At 47.3% G+C, this 18886-nt stretch overlaps 1 protein-coding gene across 1 annotated transcript in view; it reads right to left on the minus strand.

Annotated features, from left to right (window-relative positions):
* The window catches only part of DPP6 (dipeptidyl peptidase like 6), a 671848-nt gene that overhangs the window by 175975 nt on the left and 476987 nt on the right, over positions 1-18886 (minus strand). The window contains exon 6 of the mRNA XM_040643764.1: positions 15400-15452. Coding sequence (XP_040499698.1) covers positions 15400-15452 — 53 coding nt within the window. The remainder of the gene's footprint in view (positions 1-15399; positions 15453-18886) is intronic.

Raw genomic sequence — 18886 nt, forward strand, 5'->3', positions numbered from 1 at the left:
GAAATGTGAGACCTGGAGATCTCCCCCTTTTTTTCTGTAACTCATACATAGTACCAGGGATTCTGTGAGTATACATGCACTGCCTGATTAAGGACAAATAATTAACGAGTCACTGTTAATCTCCTAACCCCCTCCCTTGAGAAGTGGGAAGTATGATTTCTGCATGTGCACACAGGATCATCAGACTTCCAGAGACTAAGGGATTCGCTGCCTCCTTTGCTACATTGTGCAAAACCTCCTTTGAATTCACAAAAAAATTCTGAAGAGTGATTAGGAGTGATGCTGGAAACTGGAAGGAATTTAAAATGGCAACAGAGTCACATTTCTGCCAACAAAACTGTTTATCATTTATCTGTGGGCCTCGTATGGGAAGTATTTCTTCCACCAAGACCACACGGGAGTAAAGCACACGCAGCCCCACAAGGACAGAGAGAAACATGGCTCACCTGTGCTCAGCTACTGATCACTTCCTATAATATTGATGTCTGTTAATTAGAACGCATCCAAGTCTACCAACATTACAAATCTCGTTACTTTTGTCAATTCATCTCCTGGAACACTGTTTTTATTCCTTTAGACTTTAGTCCTATTACTCCAGATCCTTTGAGACACTCGCTTTCTCTTCTTATAACCTTAACACTGAGCTTACTTCTTCAGTACAGAAATCTGCCTTGGTGATCTTGGAGGCCACATCCGCATGGGAGTGCTGGCGATGGCTGCCACACACCTGCAGAGGGCAGCAGCGCACCAACCCCATGACTGCAAGGCTAGGCTGTGAGGACCGGCTGGACACCCTCCCTTCTCCACACCTGGATATTTCACATGTAAAGGGGACTATGACGGTCTTTTCATCACAGGCATATTGTCAGCTGTCCAGGAGGGATATATGCAAAGGGCTCACAACAGTGTCTGACATAGGTCTCTATGATAGCCATTTTTTGGTTGTGATTGAATAAAATTTCTGGGGTCAAGAAATAACTTTTTGAAAACATGGTTTCTTAAATAATTCAACCTGTTGGTAGACAAAAAGAAAAACACCTTGAAAATCTGGAGAAATCTTCACATCAAGAATCCTCAGCGTTTCCCTCATCTAAAAGCCCGTCTTTCAGTTTGGGTCACGGTCATAGACCAGCAGGAATTGGTTAGAGCCCGAGAACTTCCTGAGCAGACCATGTTGACAAGGCCATCTGGGGCATCTGTCCCAGCATCTCCATCTGATTCCATTTAGTGGGGAATCCCTTATGTTGGATGGAAAAGGACATTTTTTAAAAAGATTTGTTTATTTATTTGGCGGGAGGTGGGGGGTGGGGGGTGAGTGTGAGCAGGGGGAAGGGCAGCAGGAGAAGGAGAGAGAGAATCCCAGGTAGATTTGACACTGAGTGTGGAGCCTGACTTGGGCCTTGATCCCACGGCACATGAGATCATGACCTGAGCTGAAACCACGAGTCGGACGCTTATCTGACTGACTGAGCCACCCAGGCACCCCTGGAAAAGAACATTTTGCCACTGTTTTTTCTTTATGAAAATATTTCATTTATCATTTCACTCTTAGAGATTACTGTATAGGCAGTGGAGGCCTTTCCACAGCTCTGGCTTTTCATGACAAATGTATGATTTGAAATTACTTCAGGTTGGGGCGCCTGGGTGGCGCAGTCATTAAGCATCTGCCTTTGGCTCAGGGCATGATCCTGGCGTTCTGGGATCGAGCCCCACACCAGGCTCCTCCAATAGGAGCCTGCTTCTTCCTCTCCCACTCCCCCTGCTTGTGTTCCCTCTCTTGCTGGCTGTCTCTCTCTGCCTAATAAATAAATAAATCTTAAAAAAAAAAAAGAAAAGAAATTACTTCAGGTTGACTGTAACCAGGGAAGGGTGATGTTGAAAGCACTAGACTTAAATTAGGAATTTTTCTTTTTAGCAGGATTCTGCTCCTCCCCCCAAATAAACACACAGGCACGCTCACCATGCACACAGACACACACTTGTCACTCTTCTTCATGGACCGGAAAAACATTTTTTACCCGAGAGCGAGTGCTCTGCTTTGGGCAAACAGTATCTCTCCCGTTCTAATGCTCTTTAGTGGCCGGGACTATGTTGGTAACGAATCAGTAAGAGACAATTTGATGTAACTATAGTCAATTATTGTTGTGTCCACGTGAAGATGACAAGTGCATTAATAATGAGATCGCTTTCACAGAAGACCTTTCTCTCTCTGGCTCCAAAATCATGCCAAAGATAGCAGTGGGTGCCAGATAGCCAAGACCTGGCTTAGCGTTGTTGATGAAATGGGCATCTTGCCGTAAACAAGGAGCTGGCGATGGCAAAGGTACCTAAACTCTGGAAATAAACATTTCCTGTGACTAAAGCCACATTATCTGGCATCCATGAAACGCTGAGGATGAAGAGTTGGAAGCCAGCCATCACAACCACCCGCAGCTCCAACACCATCATCATCAACTGCACATGCTACTTATCCCTGGGGGGTGAGAACCAATGGTTCCCTTTTAAGGACATCTTGCTTTCATATTTTTTAGTTGACTTTGGGTACATACATTTTTATGGCCTTTCTGTAATGCACATATGTTACTGGGTTAATAAGGAAATAATAGGATGTAACACCCATTCCCATTTCTGCACCCAAACTGCTCTGTGTGTTTTATGAAGACAGCTGAGATAAACCGAGCTAAGCCAATTGGTGAAGGGAATCCGCCATGTTGCAATGTCCTCCAGGAAGCCTGACTGCCCAGAGCACCCTTCTTGGAGAAGCTGCTGTGGGCAGGGCCCGGCCATCAGCTCTGCACCCTTAGATGCTCAATGTGTTTGGCATGTGGATTCCTATCGATCTCTTAGGACTAGCTGCATCTTAGCTAAATTCATAACCATTGATGTAACCAAGAAAAGGAATTTGTTAATTCTTAAAAAAGATCTATTAATCTATTTCAGAGAGAGAGCGCACAGAGGGGAGCGGCAGAGGGAGAGGGAGAGAGAAACTTAAGCAGACTCCAAGCTGAGCACAGAGCCTGATGCGGGGCTGCAATCACAACCTGAGCTGAAATCAAGAGTCAGACACTCAACCGACTGCCCCAGCCAGGCGCCTCCAATTTGTTAATTTTTGGTGAAAAATGTAACAAGCCCATTGCCCTGAGCGCTCATGTTAATGAACTGGTTGGGTGAAATTGTAATCAGAAGGTACCTGGTGAGCGGACAGAGTGGGCAGACAGCGTGAAGTGGCCCCATATGGTGAGGACAGTTTTTCATCTGGTGAGCATGGGTGGACATGGTCTTTTTGCCTCTCTGGGCTTCTCTGTGCAGACCGACCATTCTATTCACCCAGACTGTCTTCAGAAGGGTTCAGTACAACTGGTCAGATTTCTATTTCCTACAAACTCTTCGTGACGGAGTCGTCAGCATGGTCAGGGTCTCCCAGCCCTAAGACGACAGATGAACACCTGGCCTGTGTCCGCAGGGACTATGGCAGTCAGAGCCACTGGATTCAAGTAACCCTTAAAGGACAACATTTCTCCCTTTTCCTTGGGGTTCTTGGGGGGCAATGGAGGATGGTTACTTTTAACCTTATGTGTGTTCAACACACGTAAATATGAATTTTAATGCAAATGGATTTGTGTGACCTCTGTCTTTCCGCAGTCCTAGGATGATTCTGACAACCCTCTTGAGCTACCTTTCCCTGTATTTTAGGAACAAGGAGAAGGAGGTCAGTTACACAGGGGGCAGGTCGGCAGGAGAACCCAGCTCCGTGACCTTCACCCAAGGCTCAGCAAGATCACCTCCACCGAGGTGAACAGTTCTGCACTTTCTCATGGGACAGAGACTCTCAGGGGCAACTTCCTACCTAGCACTTCCCTTCTTCCAAACCACCAAGAGCCCCTCCCCCAGGCTGCTCACAGCTATCTTGACAGTTGACAGGCTGTTGGGTTTGTCAAGCTGGGGCTGCACATGAGGCCTGGAGCAGGGCTTGCCTGGAGCTGTGGTCTGAGACCACAGTGACACACAGGGTCCCTTACGTATTTTCCCGTCTGGCCTCTTAGAATGCTTGTATATAATATGTAATGACGCATAATTTTATTTTGAAAGGGACAATTATTTGCTTCAGATATCTTTCATTTGTCGCAGCAAAACAGGAAAACAGCACCAATGTTAACTATGACTCTCTGATGTCAAACAGAATGTAAGCTGCTACAGTGTTTCATCATATTGCTGTTCACAGACAGGACACGCAGACACACGCACTGGGCAGTGCCACTGGGCAGTCACCACCTTGGGCTCATCACACAATGCTGGTCACCGGGACATCCCCAACCTCACAGCTACTCAATGCAGTCCTCACTACAAGCTTTAAATCACACTCACTGCGAGGAGGGAAAAACGAATGATGCGGCACTCAGTCCATAATCTGGCAGGAATCTTGTTAGGCTAGAATGCAGTGGAAGGTGATGTCACAAAAACAGCACTACCCTTGGAGCGGAGAACCGAGTTGAAATCATGGCCGACCACTAGCAGTGAGCCCTTGAGCAAGTTGCTTCAACTGTGGGTCTCAGTCTTCTCATCTCTTAAGTGGGGACATGACCTGCACCCCATGGTCACTGTGAGTACAGAATACGTAATGATACTATTGGTCTCAGTATTACACATGAGATAAGGGCTCACAGATGTGTGTCTATGCACTTGTAGGTGCCTTCATTCATTTGCTCCCTCATTCATGTGTGAAATAAAGGTTGAGGGAGCAGAAAGAAATCTGGGCCTGTGCTGGACTGTAGGTGATGGGCTTTGTCAAGACCTGCACAGAGGAATAAAGAAAGCAGCAGGCAGATGACAAGAGCTCAGGAAGTGTGATGAGGGGCACAGCTTCTCCCTGGAGCCAGGGGCGTGTCCTGGGAAGAACAGTCTGGAAGAAGCGGCCGGGGGCAGAGTGGATGGGGCCCAGGAAGCTCCTGGCGTCTGGTTGTTGTGTGGTCGGCAATGGGGACTTACGGTGGCTCTGGGACAGGAAGAGGCACGAAGGATAAACACTGAGGGCTGCCCTCGCAGGCAGACTGCATGGGAAGGAGGTGGGCAGGGGCTGAGGGTGATGCCAGACACACGGCGGGGGGGGCGTGTTGGTGAGCCCACGGGCCTCCCAGTCAGACATTCACAGGAGCTTCAGTCCTGGCTGAGAAACTCTAGTTCTGATGTCACCGATTGTTAAATGCAGGGCTCGCATCAGCCCTGGATTTCGATTTTTTTTTTCTCCTTTAAGACATGTTACCTTACAGTCCGTGGCGGCTGTTTATGTTGGGGGCCTGGGGGAAGTGTTTGTGAGCAGTGCCCTGAAACCACTCCAAGCATCTCACGAAATCTGTAGAAATATACATTAGGGCCACGATGTGATGAATCCGAGTCAAGAGGCTCAGAGATGTAGAAAACTTGCCCTTCACGTTAGTAACTGGGAACCGGGGGTGCAAACTTCTGTGTTTATGAAAAAGGGTTTATGTAAAGGGTTCCAGCACTCCCACCCTCCCCCTATGGTCTGGGCACCTTCATCCATCTTGCTGGATGTAGAAAACAGAGAGCTACCGGCTAGGGTTAAATTGAATTCCCATCCAACAGGCAGAAGCATTTGCTTTGCGAGGCTTCTTCTCCATCTGGGCACTTGGCCCAGGGCTGTACGTCGACCTTGCTCCTGAGTGTCTGCTGGCTGAGCTGAGTCCTGGGGAGCTGGAAAGCCTCAACAGACTGAATACTTGTGCCATCAAGCTCTGGCCCCTGCCCTGGAATCAGGCGGTCCCGGGGAGGAAGTGCCCCAGCACACAGTCCTCTGTACCGTGCATTATTAGTGGCTTCAGAAACACTTTGGAGTCACACATATGCTCAGGGTTGGTACTGCTCACCAATCGCTCCCAGGGACGGCCAGCGCTGCCTGCCTGTCTTCTTCACCGTGTTGCAGTCACGATGTAATGAAAGAATGGACAGGAGAGTCTGGAAAAGCCTACAATGCCCTCCCAACAGAAGTTACCTTATGGCCTTTGCTAGTGCTGGATGGGAGCCCTGGTCTGCAGCCCAGACACAAGGTCTCCAGGTGTGCAGGGCCCTGGACCCTGCCTTTAAGCCATGAGGCAATAGGTACACCCAGCACGGGACCCAGTCACCGGGACAATTTTGGATCTCAGCATTCCATGGTCCTTCCTCTACGAGAGACAGTGCCTGAAAAGCAACCCCTTCCCCAGAATCTGCCCAAGAAGGGAGGGATCACAAGGAGCTGAAGCTTTCCTATTGGAATGTGAGGTTTATGTCCAGAGGTTTCGCACACGCGCAGGCTCTTTGAGGGTTGTGCTCTGCCTCCCCGATTCCCTATTGCGTCCACCACATACTTCCCAATGGACCCGTTGTTCACAGAGTGCTCCGAGGACAGCAACTGTGGGGACGAGAAACACCCAGTCGGGCTGGATGGCTGACCCTTGGGTGCCTGTATTGGGGCAGGGACAGCTCGGGGACAGGAACCCAGGCAGGCAGATCTGGCCAGTCACCCACGGGGATGGGGTGAGGACAGGCAATGAATTTAAAAAGGGGGATGGGGCTAAACAGTACAGCCACTCTGGATAACAACTTGGCTATTTTTTATCGAGTTAAACATACATTTACTGTGTGAACCAGCAATTCTACTTGTAGGTATTTACTCATGAGAAATGAAAACATATCTCCATATGTTGTTATTCTGTATGCAAACATTCACAGCAGTTTTATCCAAAAAAGCCCCAAGCTGGAAACAACTCAAATGTCAAATGGTAAATGTGTAAACAAATCACCGTGTATCCAAGCAGCAGAGCGGTTCTCGGCGACAAGAAGTATGGAGCACAGACACCGGCAACAACACAGGGGATCATGGAAAGCAATTATGCTAACACGGGCCGCATGAGTATGACTCCATGGAGAAGACATTCTAGGGAAGGCGAGACCACAGGGATGGCGACCCATCACTGGTTGCCAGGGTCAACCACAGGGGGTGGAGGAGGGGCACGACAGAATGTTTTCAGTCTTGGTGTGGACGTGCTCCTGTGATAACCATGAGTCAAAACTTACTGGAAACTTAGAGTGTAAAACTGTGATTTACAGGTAAGTAGGTTGGGATGAGCCTGTGATGATATACACGGGACTGCCGTACGCCCGTCCTTCCAGGAGCTGTCCACCCTGCCGTCGCCCTGGTGCCCTTCCGGCTGTCCTCCAGGATTGCCTCCTGCTCGAGGATGCCATGAACTCCAACCTAAGCCAGTGTCACCAGTGTGCACAGGTGGGGGCTCTGTGTCCAGCCCTCTGTGGGGACAGTCTGGAGCACAGACAAGAGGGAGAGGGGACACAGAAATGATACAAAATAAAGGAGACAGCAAGGGATACATGTGGCCTTTCCATCAGCCGGCCCGTGGCTGGTGCAGTTTGGGCACAAGCTGGGCGCTCATCTCTTCTGTAGAAAAGGATACCCAGCACGCCCTGCAAAGCCCCGGCAGACCCAGGCGCCCAGGCCACCCCCGTGCACCAGGGCGCTTCTCTTCAGGGAAGGTCTGCGAGTAGGAGGAGGGCTGACGTCAGGGAAGTGGCCAGCTCCCTGGGGATAGACAGAAAGGGGTCTGCAGACACGCCCCTGACTTTGTGTGACTCAGACCTGGCAAAATGCAGGGATCTGAACTGACGGCTTCCCTGCCGATCCCACTAGATGCAGCCCATGGCAAGCTCCCTGGCGGGTGGCCTGGACACTGAGCAGGGAGCAGCGTCCCCCAGTCCCTGGCTGGGGAGGGAGCCAGGGGACAAACGGCTCTCTCTTGTTTCCATACAGTGGAGCCTCTGCCGAATGACACTAACTAAAAGGCCGCCACTACTGCTAATCTGAGACCAGCCACTCCCTCTCTGAGTCTGTCAAGAGGACAAGCAAACTAACATTTCAGGGGAAACTTTAGTCACTTCTTTCCAGAGAGAGAACGACACTTAGTGATGACAGCCAAGTGAAGGAGGGGCAGACCCAGCGGACCCCAGAGCCAAACTGAAATCTTAACTTCAGAGATTCTCATTTCCCTGCTTTGGGGTGTGGCCCTGGCACGCACCTTCTTCCTAGTCTACACTGCTTAATTAGCTAGTTTTCTCCAACTGTCAGCCAACATCCGAGGAATGCCTCCTATGATGGGACCGATTCAAGGGACAGGAACGTGAAGTTTAGGATCAATGAGGAGAACATGCGTATTGTCACTTCTTTTTCAAATGGGTTTGTGGGCAGCATATGATTCGGTGGGAAAGTGTGGTTGAAACTGGCTCCTTTTGCCTGTGGCTAACGGCTTTTCTGCACCCAGGGGTGCAGATACGGTCAAGCCCCTGCCAGAGAAACCCTCTCTCTGAGACCTCAGGACGAGGGAGAGGAATGTGTCCAGCAACAGATGTATATTGAAAACATTTCCAAACGTTCCATTCAGAAAAAAAATACATAACTTCAAGAAGGTGAGTAGCCATTTGCCGTGAGAAATGGGAAGATGCTCACCTAGGAGGTCTGGTCGTTGGAGGAGAACGCTTTGAGGAGGGGTGTGGACGCTGGCCACGAAGGGTCAAAGGATGTGGCCGCCAGCTGCCCAGGGAGCAGGAAGGCTCTGGCACACACGTGGGGGTGTGGACGCCCAGGAGCCCGCCCTGTCTGGGAGCAGTGCTTGTACACACCACTGGCGTGATCCTTCCCAGGAGCAGCCTGGCACGCAGGAAGCATCGCACACGTCTCCCAGCCCTCCCCCAATGCTGCGTGGATCTCCACAGTGTTTCCCAGGGAGCCCGACGTAGCTCTAGACTACTTTTACACTCAGCCCAGGAAGCCATTACACTTGATCAGAGTTGACATTGAGGATGAAATTTATTTTGTGTCGAAATACAGGAAAGGGGGGGGTTAATGAGACTTGGCCATATTATGGAAGATGTTGGTTCCTCCACGAATAGAGCCTGTAGTGCTTTCCACACACTGAAGCAGGCACTTAAATGTACCATCTCATTATTCTACAGTATTTCCTATAACCTTTTCATGAACCCTATGAGTCAGGCATTTTATTTCCATCATATATATGGAGCAATTGGGCCTGGAGAAGCAAAGTAACTCTTCTGTGATTACACAGGTAAAGGGGCTGCCTGGGAATTTATTCCCAGATCTATTTGACTCTAAAGTCATGTTCTCTTGAAAATGCTTGCTAAGGTTTGTATTCTGGAGGAAGGAAGGGAGAGGGGAAGGAGGACGATGGAGAAAAGAAGACAGAGGGAGACCAATGTAGACCTCTGAGCTGTCCACGGTTCTGAAAATGTGTGACCTTCAGTAACACTGGGATTCTCCCCCCTTGATGCCATGGTAGACACTCGAAGCCACATTTTAAGGACATCACTTTCTGCTACATTTTGGCTCCACATTAGAACATTATACTAACAATCCTATTCATGAAAATTCTGGCAGCTGTGAGGTAGCTGGCTCGGCAGAGCCAGCATGTGTCTGCCTGGAAGGACCAGCAGCAGGGCCGCCAGGGATCCATGAGAAAAAGGCCAGGAAGGAAACTGGGCGAGCCACAGAGGCAAGGAGGTGTGCAGAGAATTCTCATCACTGCCCCCCGTGAACTCACTACTTTGAATCTTCTCATGTACCAGGCTCAGCTCACAACAGGACACAGGCTGCCCCAAAGATTTAATTAGAGAGATGTGGAATAAAGACTGGAAATCTGTCTTCATTTTCCAGGAGAACGGCAGCTACCTGTCATCAGTCTGAGAGTGGTTTCTACATGGACTGGGCTCTGCCACATTCCCAGCCTTCATTACTCCCCACCAGGCCTCCTAATTGAATCCATGCTGCAAACCTCCCTTCCCTTCTATACGTACACGTGAAACTCACTCAGGCCTGCCATCATCAGCACAACTGCTCTGAAGGATCCCCATGTTCTTACTGTAAAGACTCAGCACGCGAGGTCACGTGTAGGTTCCCTGCACTGCAGGCTTAGCCTAGAACCCACCCGACCCATCTCTACCCACCCAGAGCCCCATGTGAATACCCACGGTGCGGCCTGGCTTAGAACCCTACCCATTCCAGAAGATGCTGGCTCATTGCAAAAGTCAGGTCTGTTTAATGATCCTTCTGATCTGGAATATCTGCTGCCTCCTTCTATTAAAAATAACTTGTTGAACTCTTGAGGTCAGCCGCAGCCAGACTTCCTTTCTGAGACCTGATGCCCACAACTTTCTCTTCTGCATTCAGTGTTTAAAAACTCACCTGGGCCTCTTGATTATATATTGTGACAGAGTCTGTGTCTTTTCTTTTCAACAGGATTTTGAACTTCTTAAGGATGGCAACCATGCTTTTGTTACTCAATGGAGCATTTCAGTAAATACTCATTGACCTACATCACCATGTTTGCTTCCACTGGAGGCAAAACGAGAATACCTTAAACATGAATTGTGGTAGGTCTGATTGAGATGATACAGAAAAGAATGCACTGAGCACTACAGATAGTTGAGGCTACAGACATTTCTTCTAAGAGAGACATTAAAACATTACATGGGCATTATAATTACCCAAATGTCACAGAACAAGCCTGAGCTTTGAGAATTTTACTCTTATAGGGGTGTATCATTCCTCTCCCTGTAAGAGAAAGGATTTCAGCTGGCTCGAAAGTAAAGTCTAATAATATTTAATCATGAGACTACAAATATATATACCTACATACTACAATATTAAGAAATAACATTCCCAAATGTTCACTAGAAGCAAAGTTCTCTATCGTGCATTTTGCATACATCACTCCCCCACTTCATTCTTATAATGTGCCAATGAGGGGAGCACCAGCATTATCATCTTTTTAACAGTATGGAAACTGAGGTCTGCATAAGTAAAACAGCTATCAAGTTCAGCGGCAGACGGAGGATTCAGATTCAGGTCTACATGGCCACAGAGCTCTTGACTCCTGCGTCACACTTGGAGATGGCAAGGGGCCGGGTGCTGTGCGCATGGTATCAGACCAGATAGCTAGCTTCTAAATCAATGGAATGTTCCTCGGCTTCCCAGCCCGTAAAGTTAGACAGTAATTCTGGGCAGAAGGACCTATGTCTCAGTTTATAATTTTCACAGATACAGAATGTGACTTTGTAAGTCAATTAGACTTCCAAAGGAGTGCAATTTTTGTATAATTACGGTTGGTGCCTGAAAAATACCAGTAAGTAAGCTAACTTAGGGCAGCAATGTCCATAGAAGATGGCCAGGCACGTAAGTACAAATACCTTCAAATGTTTCTTTGAGTCTGTTCTATTATTACTTTGTTTGCTAAACCCCATATTGCGAATGCCACCCAATTAAGAGATATGCCAGATTTTCCTTAGAATTGATTTGTTATTAAAGGAATAATTTTGGGGCGCCTGGGTGGCACAGCGGTTAAGCGTCTGCCTTCGGCTCAGGGCGTGATCCTGGCGTTATGGGATCGAGCCCCACATCAGGCTCCTCTGCTATAAGTCTGCTTCTTCCTCTCCCACTCCCCCTGCTTGTGTTCCCTCTCTCGCTGGCTGTCTCTAACTCTGTCAAATAAATAAATAAAATCTTTAAAAAATAAATAAATAAATAAAGGAATAATTTTCACCAGTCCATATGATCTTCAGGATGATCCTAACGAACATGAGAAACTGTAATCATACAGAAGTATATATTTATATTTTAAAAAGCACTCAAGCCAAAGAAAAAATTAATTCCAGAAAAAATCACATCAGGATGATGTCAAGAAGTAGCCAAGTCTACAAAAATATTTCTATGAAAACACATGATGGGTCCTTAATAGAATACATTTAGCTGGCTATAATCTCTATTTCAGAAGATTGTTTTATTTTGCTGACTTTCTGATATAAAAACTCAGTAAAACATTTTATGTTAAGAATGACTAGCTTTAAATCTGGCTTAGCAAACAGATTTGTGTAAAAGATACATGTCTTTTAAGAATATGCTTTTTGAACATTTAGTATGTGGAAGTCAAACAAATTTTCCCTTAGGTTTTAGATCTTTGCATAGATGAAAACCCTGCTGCCTTGGCGTTCTCATTACAACCCTAGCAGAGCGTGCAGAAGGACGGGACTCGGCTCCCACCATAGACAGAGGTCCAAACTCTGAAGGAGGAAGTGAGCGCATGGGACAGGGAGGGCCTCTCCTGGCTTGTGAACCACACAATAAAAAGTATACCCTTCCTTGAATTCTTCTGCCACTGGCAAAAGGAAGGAAACCAGATTCAGAGGACATTGAAAAATTAATTCGACCCTTCTCTGTGACTGGTTGGAAAGCCTGAAGCCAAGACAAAATTCAAGTTATAAATGACAATTAATCCCACCCTGCAGATTGCACGGCCTCGGGCTTACAGTGAAGTCTTTAGGGGAGATGCGAGGACAGAGAAGTGAGAACTCGTGAGAAAGGTACAAATCTGAGTCTCCAGAAGCACCACGGAAAGCTCTTTGTTTTTGGTATGATAAGTAATGTAAATCCTGATAACTTAACACGGACTTATTTTTGTTTTAAAAACACAGTTGTGCTTTCCTCTCTACCCCAAATCTACATGGAGCAGAAGCCTTAGAATGGGGCTGTGTCCCTCTCCCGCTGTCCGGTGGAGCACCTGCTCAGGTGACCGCTGCACATGTCCCCGAAGCCGCAAAAACGGGAGCCTGAGGCTCTTCCGCGGTCTCATTAATACAAATGAGATGTTGACAACATATGAAATGAATTGATTCATTTCCCATAAATGACCTCAGGACAAAGAGGGAGAGGTGGGTGGTAGAGCTATGCCAGCTTTGGAGACGCTATGTCAGTTCACAGGGTGACGGGATGGGCCACAGACCTTCTCATCCATGAGGGGTTCTTTTCCAGCAAACGACAATCGTATAAAAGCCCTCAGCAAAGAAATAAATCAGCCCTACTAAAAACCTGATCTTTATAGCTCCAACGTCCCTCAAGGGCTTGTCTCGAGAGCATGGGGTTTGGGCTGAGCCAGGCTGTACACGAGCTGGGAGATGCGGGGCAGCTACGCCTGACAGCTCTCCCTGTAAATGGGGGTAGGAATGCTTTTGTTGCAGGCTGCTGTGCTGGGGTGAAGGCGTAAGAAAGTCAATCTATAAATGATGGCAATTACTATTACTGTGACAATTTTAAAAGTACTGATGGCAGCCCGTTACATGTTGACATTCTCTACGGGGGGATCATTATTGATGAACAGAAGGCAAGCTGAGGACAAAGCAGAAACTGACACCCTGCAATCCCCACCACCACCACCACCACCACCATGGGATGTACAAGACATTCCTCAGGCACCCCTGGCTGCCCTAAAGCTAAGGAAAGGAAAATCAAATAGTTAACTAACAGAGATCACAATCCTGCAAGACTTAAGTCTCCCTCAGTTTACAAATGTTTTAGCAGTTTACAAGCAGGAAGCATTTCTATCAATAACCTAGCTTCCGGAAGGGAATGTAGATACAATTAAATGTCCTTATAATCTGCAGGCTCCAGGAAGTTCCCAACCATCTTAATGTTAACGCCTTGCCAGAGGGAAAAACAATCTTAACTTGACAATGGCAAGGCCTCCGGTATCCTGTGAGTCTTCTTTAACATATGAAAGTATTTTCTCAACCTCCCTTTTTCCTTGCCTTCCCCCAGCCCCATAGTATATAATCAGCCACCCCTCACAACCCCCAGCAGCAGCTCTTTCTGCCCATGGGTCCTGTCCCCTTGCTTTAATAAACCACCAATTTTGCACCAAAGACGTCTCAAGAATTCTTTCTTGGTCATCGACTCCGGACTTCACCCCACTGAACCTCACCTATGTTCCACAACCTCATCAATTATCATCATCATCAACACCAAACCAAGTCGTCAACACAGATTATCTCGTCCTCTGGTCTGCAGCTGGTGTGGGTCAGGTTGTCCAAATCTACTTTTTCTAAACTCTGACAGATGTAGTGAAATATTAACACAGTGTGTGAAGCATAAAATGCTTTTACAGTTCTGAGTTTTACAAATTTATAGACGATGGAACAAATATCTATCATCTATAATACGTTCCACTGTCCCACAAGGGGACCTAAACGTCAAGGCATAATCATATCCTGCTGGCCGTGACCTTTGAATATGCAGATCTGCTTGAAAAAACAATAGAATAATTCCTCCTTAGCGGAAAACATCTGAGTTTATGTTTAAAATATGCTTTAAATGAAAACTTCCTATGGATACTCAATTTTTTACCACAGCGGTTCGTCTTCAGGTTCGTCTTCAGTTTCCTTGACCTTGATTGGTCTACTCGTCTCACAGAAACTGTTACTCTCAACGTTGCTGCATATCTACATGTCTCTCCTTTGTCTGAAGGCCCAAATGAAATTATTTTCTCCATGTTTGTTTTCCAAAGAGATGCCCATGTTCGACTTAACTTAGCAGACATTGTAAACATTCATGTTGCTGGTTCATGCTCTCATGAAACAATACTTTTTAGCAATTCCTGCTGCTTGCTTAAATTCAGGAAAATGAGATGCCTCCCTCACATATTCCTAGGCAACCCACACAACACCAGCCGTAGCAATGTTCAATTTCTCTGAACATTTCCCGAGCCCCTCACCTTTCCAAGGACTGTGACAGAAGCCCCAGAGGGGTGGAGAAGAGGAGGAGGTGGGGAACAAGAAGGCTGGGGTGAGGGGAAAGGAGGAGGGGGGCAGGGGGAGGATGGGAGAGAAACAGAAAGCCATCCCTGCCTCTCATTCCTAGTTCTGCAGGTGTTTCTCCATGTGTCTGACCCAACAAATGGCTTCCGCCAACTGGAACCAGTGTCTTTGCTGCCGCTGGACTCCGGAGAGGAGCTCCTGACACTGCAGCCCCGTGCCGCGTGTGGGTATAGTCACCCAGCACCGAAAACCTTGTAAAATCACACGTGCTCTCATGGTTGTCCTTCCCACACACACGTTTGGGTCCCAAATCATGCATTTTTGAGAGACCGGATGAGCTTAGGGTTGCCACTCTATTATGTAGATAACCAGAACCCTGTGGGAGTCCTGGGGCTGTTCCCTGTGCCTGGGAGGGACACAGCTGACTACAGGGCACGCACAGGGGGACAGTCCTGCCCTGCAGGACCTTGAGGGGAAACCTCGGCAACCAGAACAGGAGATAGGTGGCGTGTTCTAGGATGGGGCCTTCACAAATGGGCAAGTACCCAGACTCGTGGGACCCCCGAGACGCTGGATGCAGTTAGCCCGGGAGACCCCACAACATCAGGGCACTTCACTGTCAGAATCAAGCTGCCCATTTCTTGCCCTTAATTCTACGAACTAAGCAACTACTCAGGGTTCTACCCTTTCTTTGTTCGGAATACTTCTCATTAAAAGAAAATGAAAGGATAATCTTACCCATGAGGAATTTTGCTCAGAACATAATATCCAGTGTAGGAGTGTTGGTATATCTGAAACAGACAAGACAAAAAAAGAAAAAGAAAAAAAAGCAAGCATTGAGACAAAGGCTGTGACCATGATATTTTTCAAATCACTGTGCATCCTAAAAAATATCAGTGGAGGAAAAGTAGTTATCAGGAGACCTGGAGGCAAAGTCTTTCATTTACTTAGAAAGGTAATTTGCATATCCTGTTTATTTTACTTTCTTCATTTGCCATTGTTTACCAGGCAGGGCAGTCAGAGGCTTGATGTCCCCATAGCTGGCTGGTTTGTGATTAAATCAGGGGCACAGATCTCCACCTCAAGGACATATAGCCTGTAGCACAGGACGAATGAGGAGGTGACCAGAGGCTGTCACACAGTCAGCTAGACCCAACAGGACCACAAGACCCATGTACTGTGGGAGTGCTCTGTCAATTACGGCAAATTCCATTGTGCGTCCTCAGTGAAGACTGAAACCAAGATAGGCTTAATCGGGCAAACTCCTGTCCTTCTGTACAAAGCGATGTGTGTCTTTTAGCTTCAGACAGTGGTCAATAAACTAAGAACTCATTTGCAAGAGGGAGCATGGCTTGTTTCCAAACTCCTATAACCCCCAACCTGGAGCCTCTCAAACTCTTGAGCCAGAAGAGGCTTCCTTAACCCATAAATGCAATGAATGGAATGCAAGGGATGACCAAAAATGGGGAGAACATGCAGTTCAAGAAATCTTGGCACCCTTCACTTCTAGCTTTTTGGGTAGAGACTGTCCCCAGGTTGGAGTGTGGTGGGTTATCTGCAGGGTTGAAGCAAGAACGTACTGCACTTCTCTTTCTTCCACCTGTGTAACTTCTGAGGGTCAACACCCTGTGTGGGGACATGTTCAGTGACCAGCATTTAAAACCACCTCCTAAAGGTAATGGGTGAGGCCCAGGGAGACAGATCCAGTGTGAAGCACATGGGATAGAGGAATGCACTGGGGTGCAGATGATGGAGTGAGTCCGACAAAGAGAAGAGGCGGGACTATGCCAAGCTCACTGACTCCCTGCCTTGTCAGGGCCCCTGGATTAACTTCCGGACAATCGTAGTGGATCACAGTTACTGGAGAAAAAGAATCCAGACACAGAAGTAAACGGCAGCCCTCAAGTCCCAAAGCTCTTTTGCTTCTGAAGATCCTGAGACTCCTGCACCAGACATATGGGGCCTGGGGTGGCCTGCTGGAGGGAGGTAGGTGGGCATCCGATGGGGAAATCTGTCCAAATACTGCTTTCCTTATGAATAAATAGCCTGTAAGCAACAGATTCGTGAAGGAGAACTTCCAGACCTGCTCTCGCATCGGAGAAGGAGTGCACACACCTAGCTCTGCTGTTTCTGAAGTGATGCCTGGTACTGCTTCCCCCACAGAAGGGAGGGCTGGTCCTAAGCAGATTCCTGGTCAGAGAGCGCCCATCCGAGGACCCTGTGCTTTGACTAAACTGCCTCTGGGCTGGACCAGATCCCTCAGATGTAAGAACAGAAGCTTAACCCACACACTGCATTTGCCTGCGGTCAGGACACATGGTGCTGTTACACGGTGCGCCTAAGCTCTCCTCCAAAGCCACCTGTTCCTCCTGCTTATCTCACTCGTTTCGTGATAACCCAGGCAGGCAAAGGTGACCTCTGCTTGCTGAAAGGAACGTGAGGCACAGCAAGGGCAGAGGACAGAGGAAAGGGAAGTGGAGGAATGGAGGCAAAAAGGAGGCAGGGGAGAGGAAGGAGGGGTGGAGTCTAATTCCAAGGGACTCGATTGAATAGAATTGGACAGAAATGATGGTGTAAGACTTCTGAGACTGGGTAGTAGAAAGTGTTGTGGCTTCCTGCTGGCTCTCCTTCAGATCACTGCTCTGGGGGAAGACAGCCGCCATGCAGCGAGGACACTTAGGCAGCCCTAAGGAGATGTCCACGTGGTGAGCGACCAAGATGCTTCCCCATCAGATCAGCCCACAAGGAGCTGAGGGGTCTTGCCCGCAGCCACATGAGGGCACTTGGACACCGAGTCGTTATCCCTAGTCCAGCCTTCAGATCATGTGGGCTTGGCTGATACTCTGATAGACCTTGAGCCAGAGACACTCAGATAAGATGGTCTTGAATCCCTGACCCACAGTAACTTTAAGATAATAAGTGTTGTTTGTCTTAAGCTGTTAAGTTTTGGGTAGTTTCTTATACAGCAATAGGTAAATAGTATATCTCGTCTAAATCCAGAGGAAAAAAGGTAACTATTACATCAGATGTGGACAGACTTCTAAGTTACTGGACTCCCTCCCTATAAATCTCCAGAAAATTCTAAGACAAACAAATAAACAAATTCCTTATCAAACCAAATTCCTTATGAGTACAGAAGTGAGCTGCTGGGGAAGTCCACTCATAGACCAAAAACCTTGAAAGAAGTCTTTGAAATGACTGTAGACAACAGTGATGGTGGTGGTGATGCTGACGAAGCTGAGGGTGTGAGTGGCGAGAATCCATGGAGGAGAGGGGTGCCAGCTCCTTGGCATCCAGGAACTCACTCAATGCAGGTATTATCATCCCATTCTGAAGACAGGAAAATTGAATCTTAAGAATTCAAATCAAGCTCAAGCAAGATTTGATCTGAGGTCGGTCTCTCTCTAATCACTACATTGGAAATTGCCTGAACAAAGGGCATATCTCTTAACTCAGTTACAAGTCAAAGTTGATTGCTGTCAACTGAAAAATCCAGGATACCAACAGATATAACAAAAAGGCAAAATTTTGCGGTTGAAGGAATATTGCTTTAAATCCTCTGGAAACAGTGATTTCAATTCATTCTCTGGTTATGCCATTCCCAAACAGACACTTAGAATTGATCTTTGCACACTTCTTTAAACATACCACTAAATGACTCTGAAATTCAGCCCTGGGAGTATCTTCTGACTGGAGCCGATGGTAAAAAGAAGATAATCTTATAAGGGCAATGGTAAGAAGACAGGAGAACTACTCATTCTCCATTCTATGTGTGCACTATGGGGCAAAAAGAAAAAAAAAAACATGTATGGATGGAAAATGTCGTGAAATATCTGGAAAACTGAATCACTAATTAGAAAGATTCCAACAAAAACGGGACAGCGTCAAAAAGAGGTAAGACCTGAGATGCTGGATCTGCCAAGGATGTGTATGAAAGAAGCCTTCCAGAGTGAACTGTTGATGCAAATGGGACCCTTAGAAATGAAAGCACACTTGGGATTTTTGTGCTACTCTTAAAAAAGGAGCGAAGGGAGAGGGTGATGTGACAGTCTTCTATTTGCTCCAAGATGGAACAATCAAACAGCATTCTCTTCCGCAAAATATCCTCTCAACCCGGAGCCAAAGGAACCACAGGCATAAAAGAGACTGCTCTTCAAAGAGCAAATGCCTTATCTTGAAAGGAATAAAAAAAAAAAAAAAACCAACCCCTCCATCTCCTTGAAAG

This window comes from Ursus maritimus, unplaced genomic scaffold (assembly GCF_017311325.1).
Source record: "Ursus maritimus isolate PB19 unplaced genomic scaffold, ASM1731132v1 scaffold_3, whole genome shotgun sequence".
In the NCBI taxonomy this organism is placed as follows: Eukaryota; Metazoa; Chordata; class Mammalia; order Carnivora; family Ursidae; genus Ursus; species Ursus maritimus.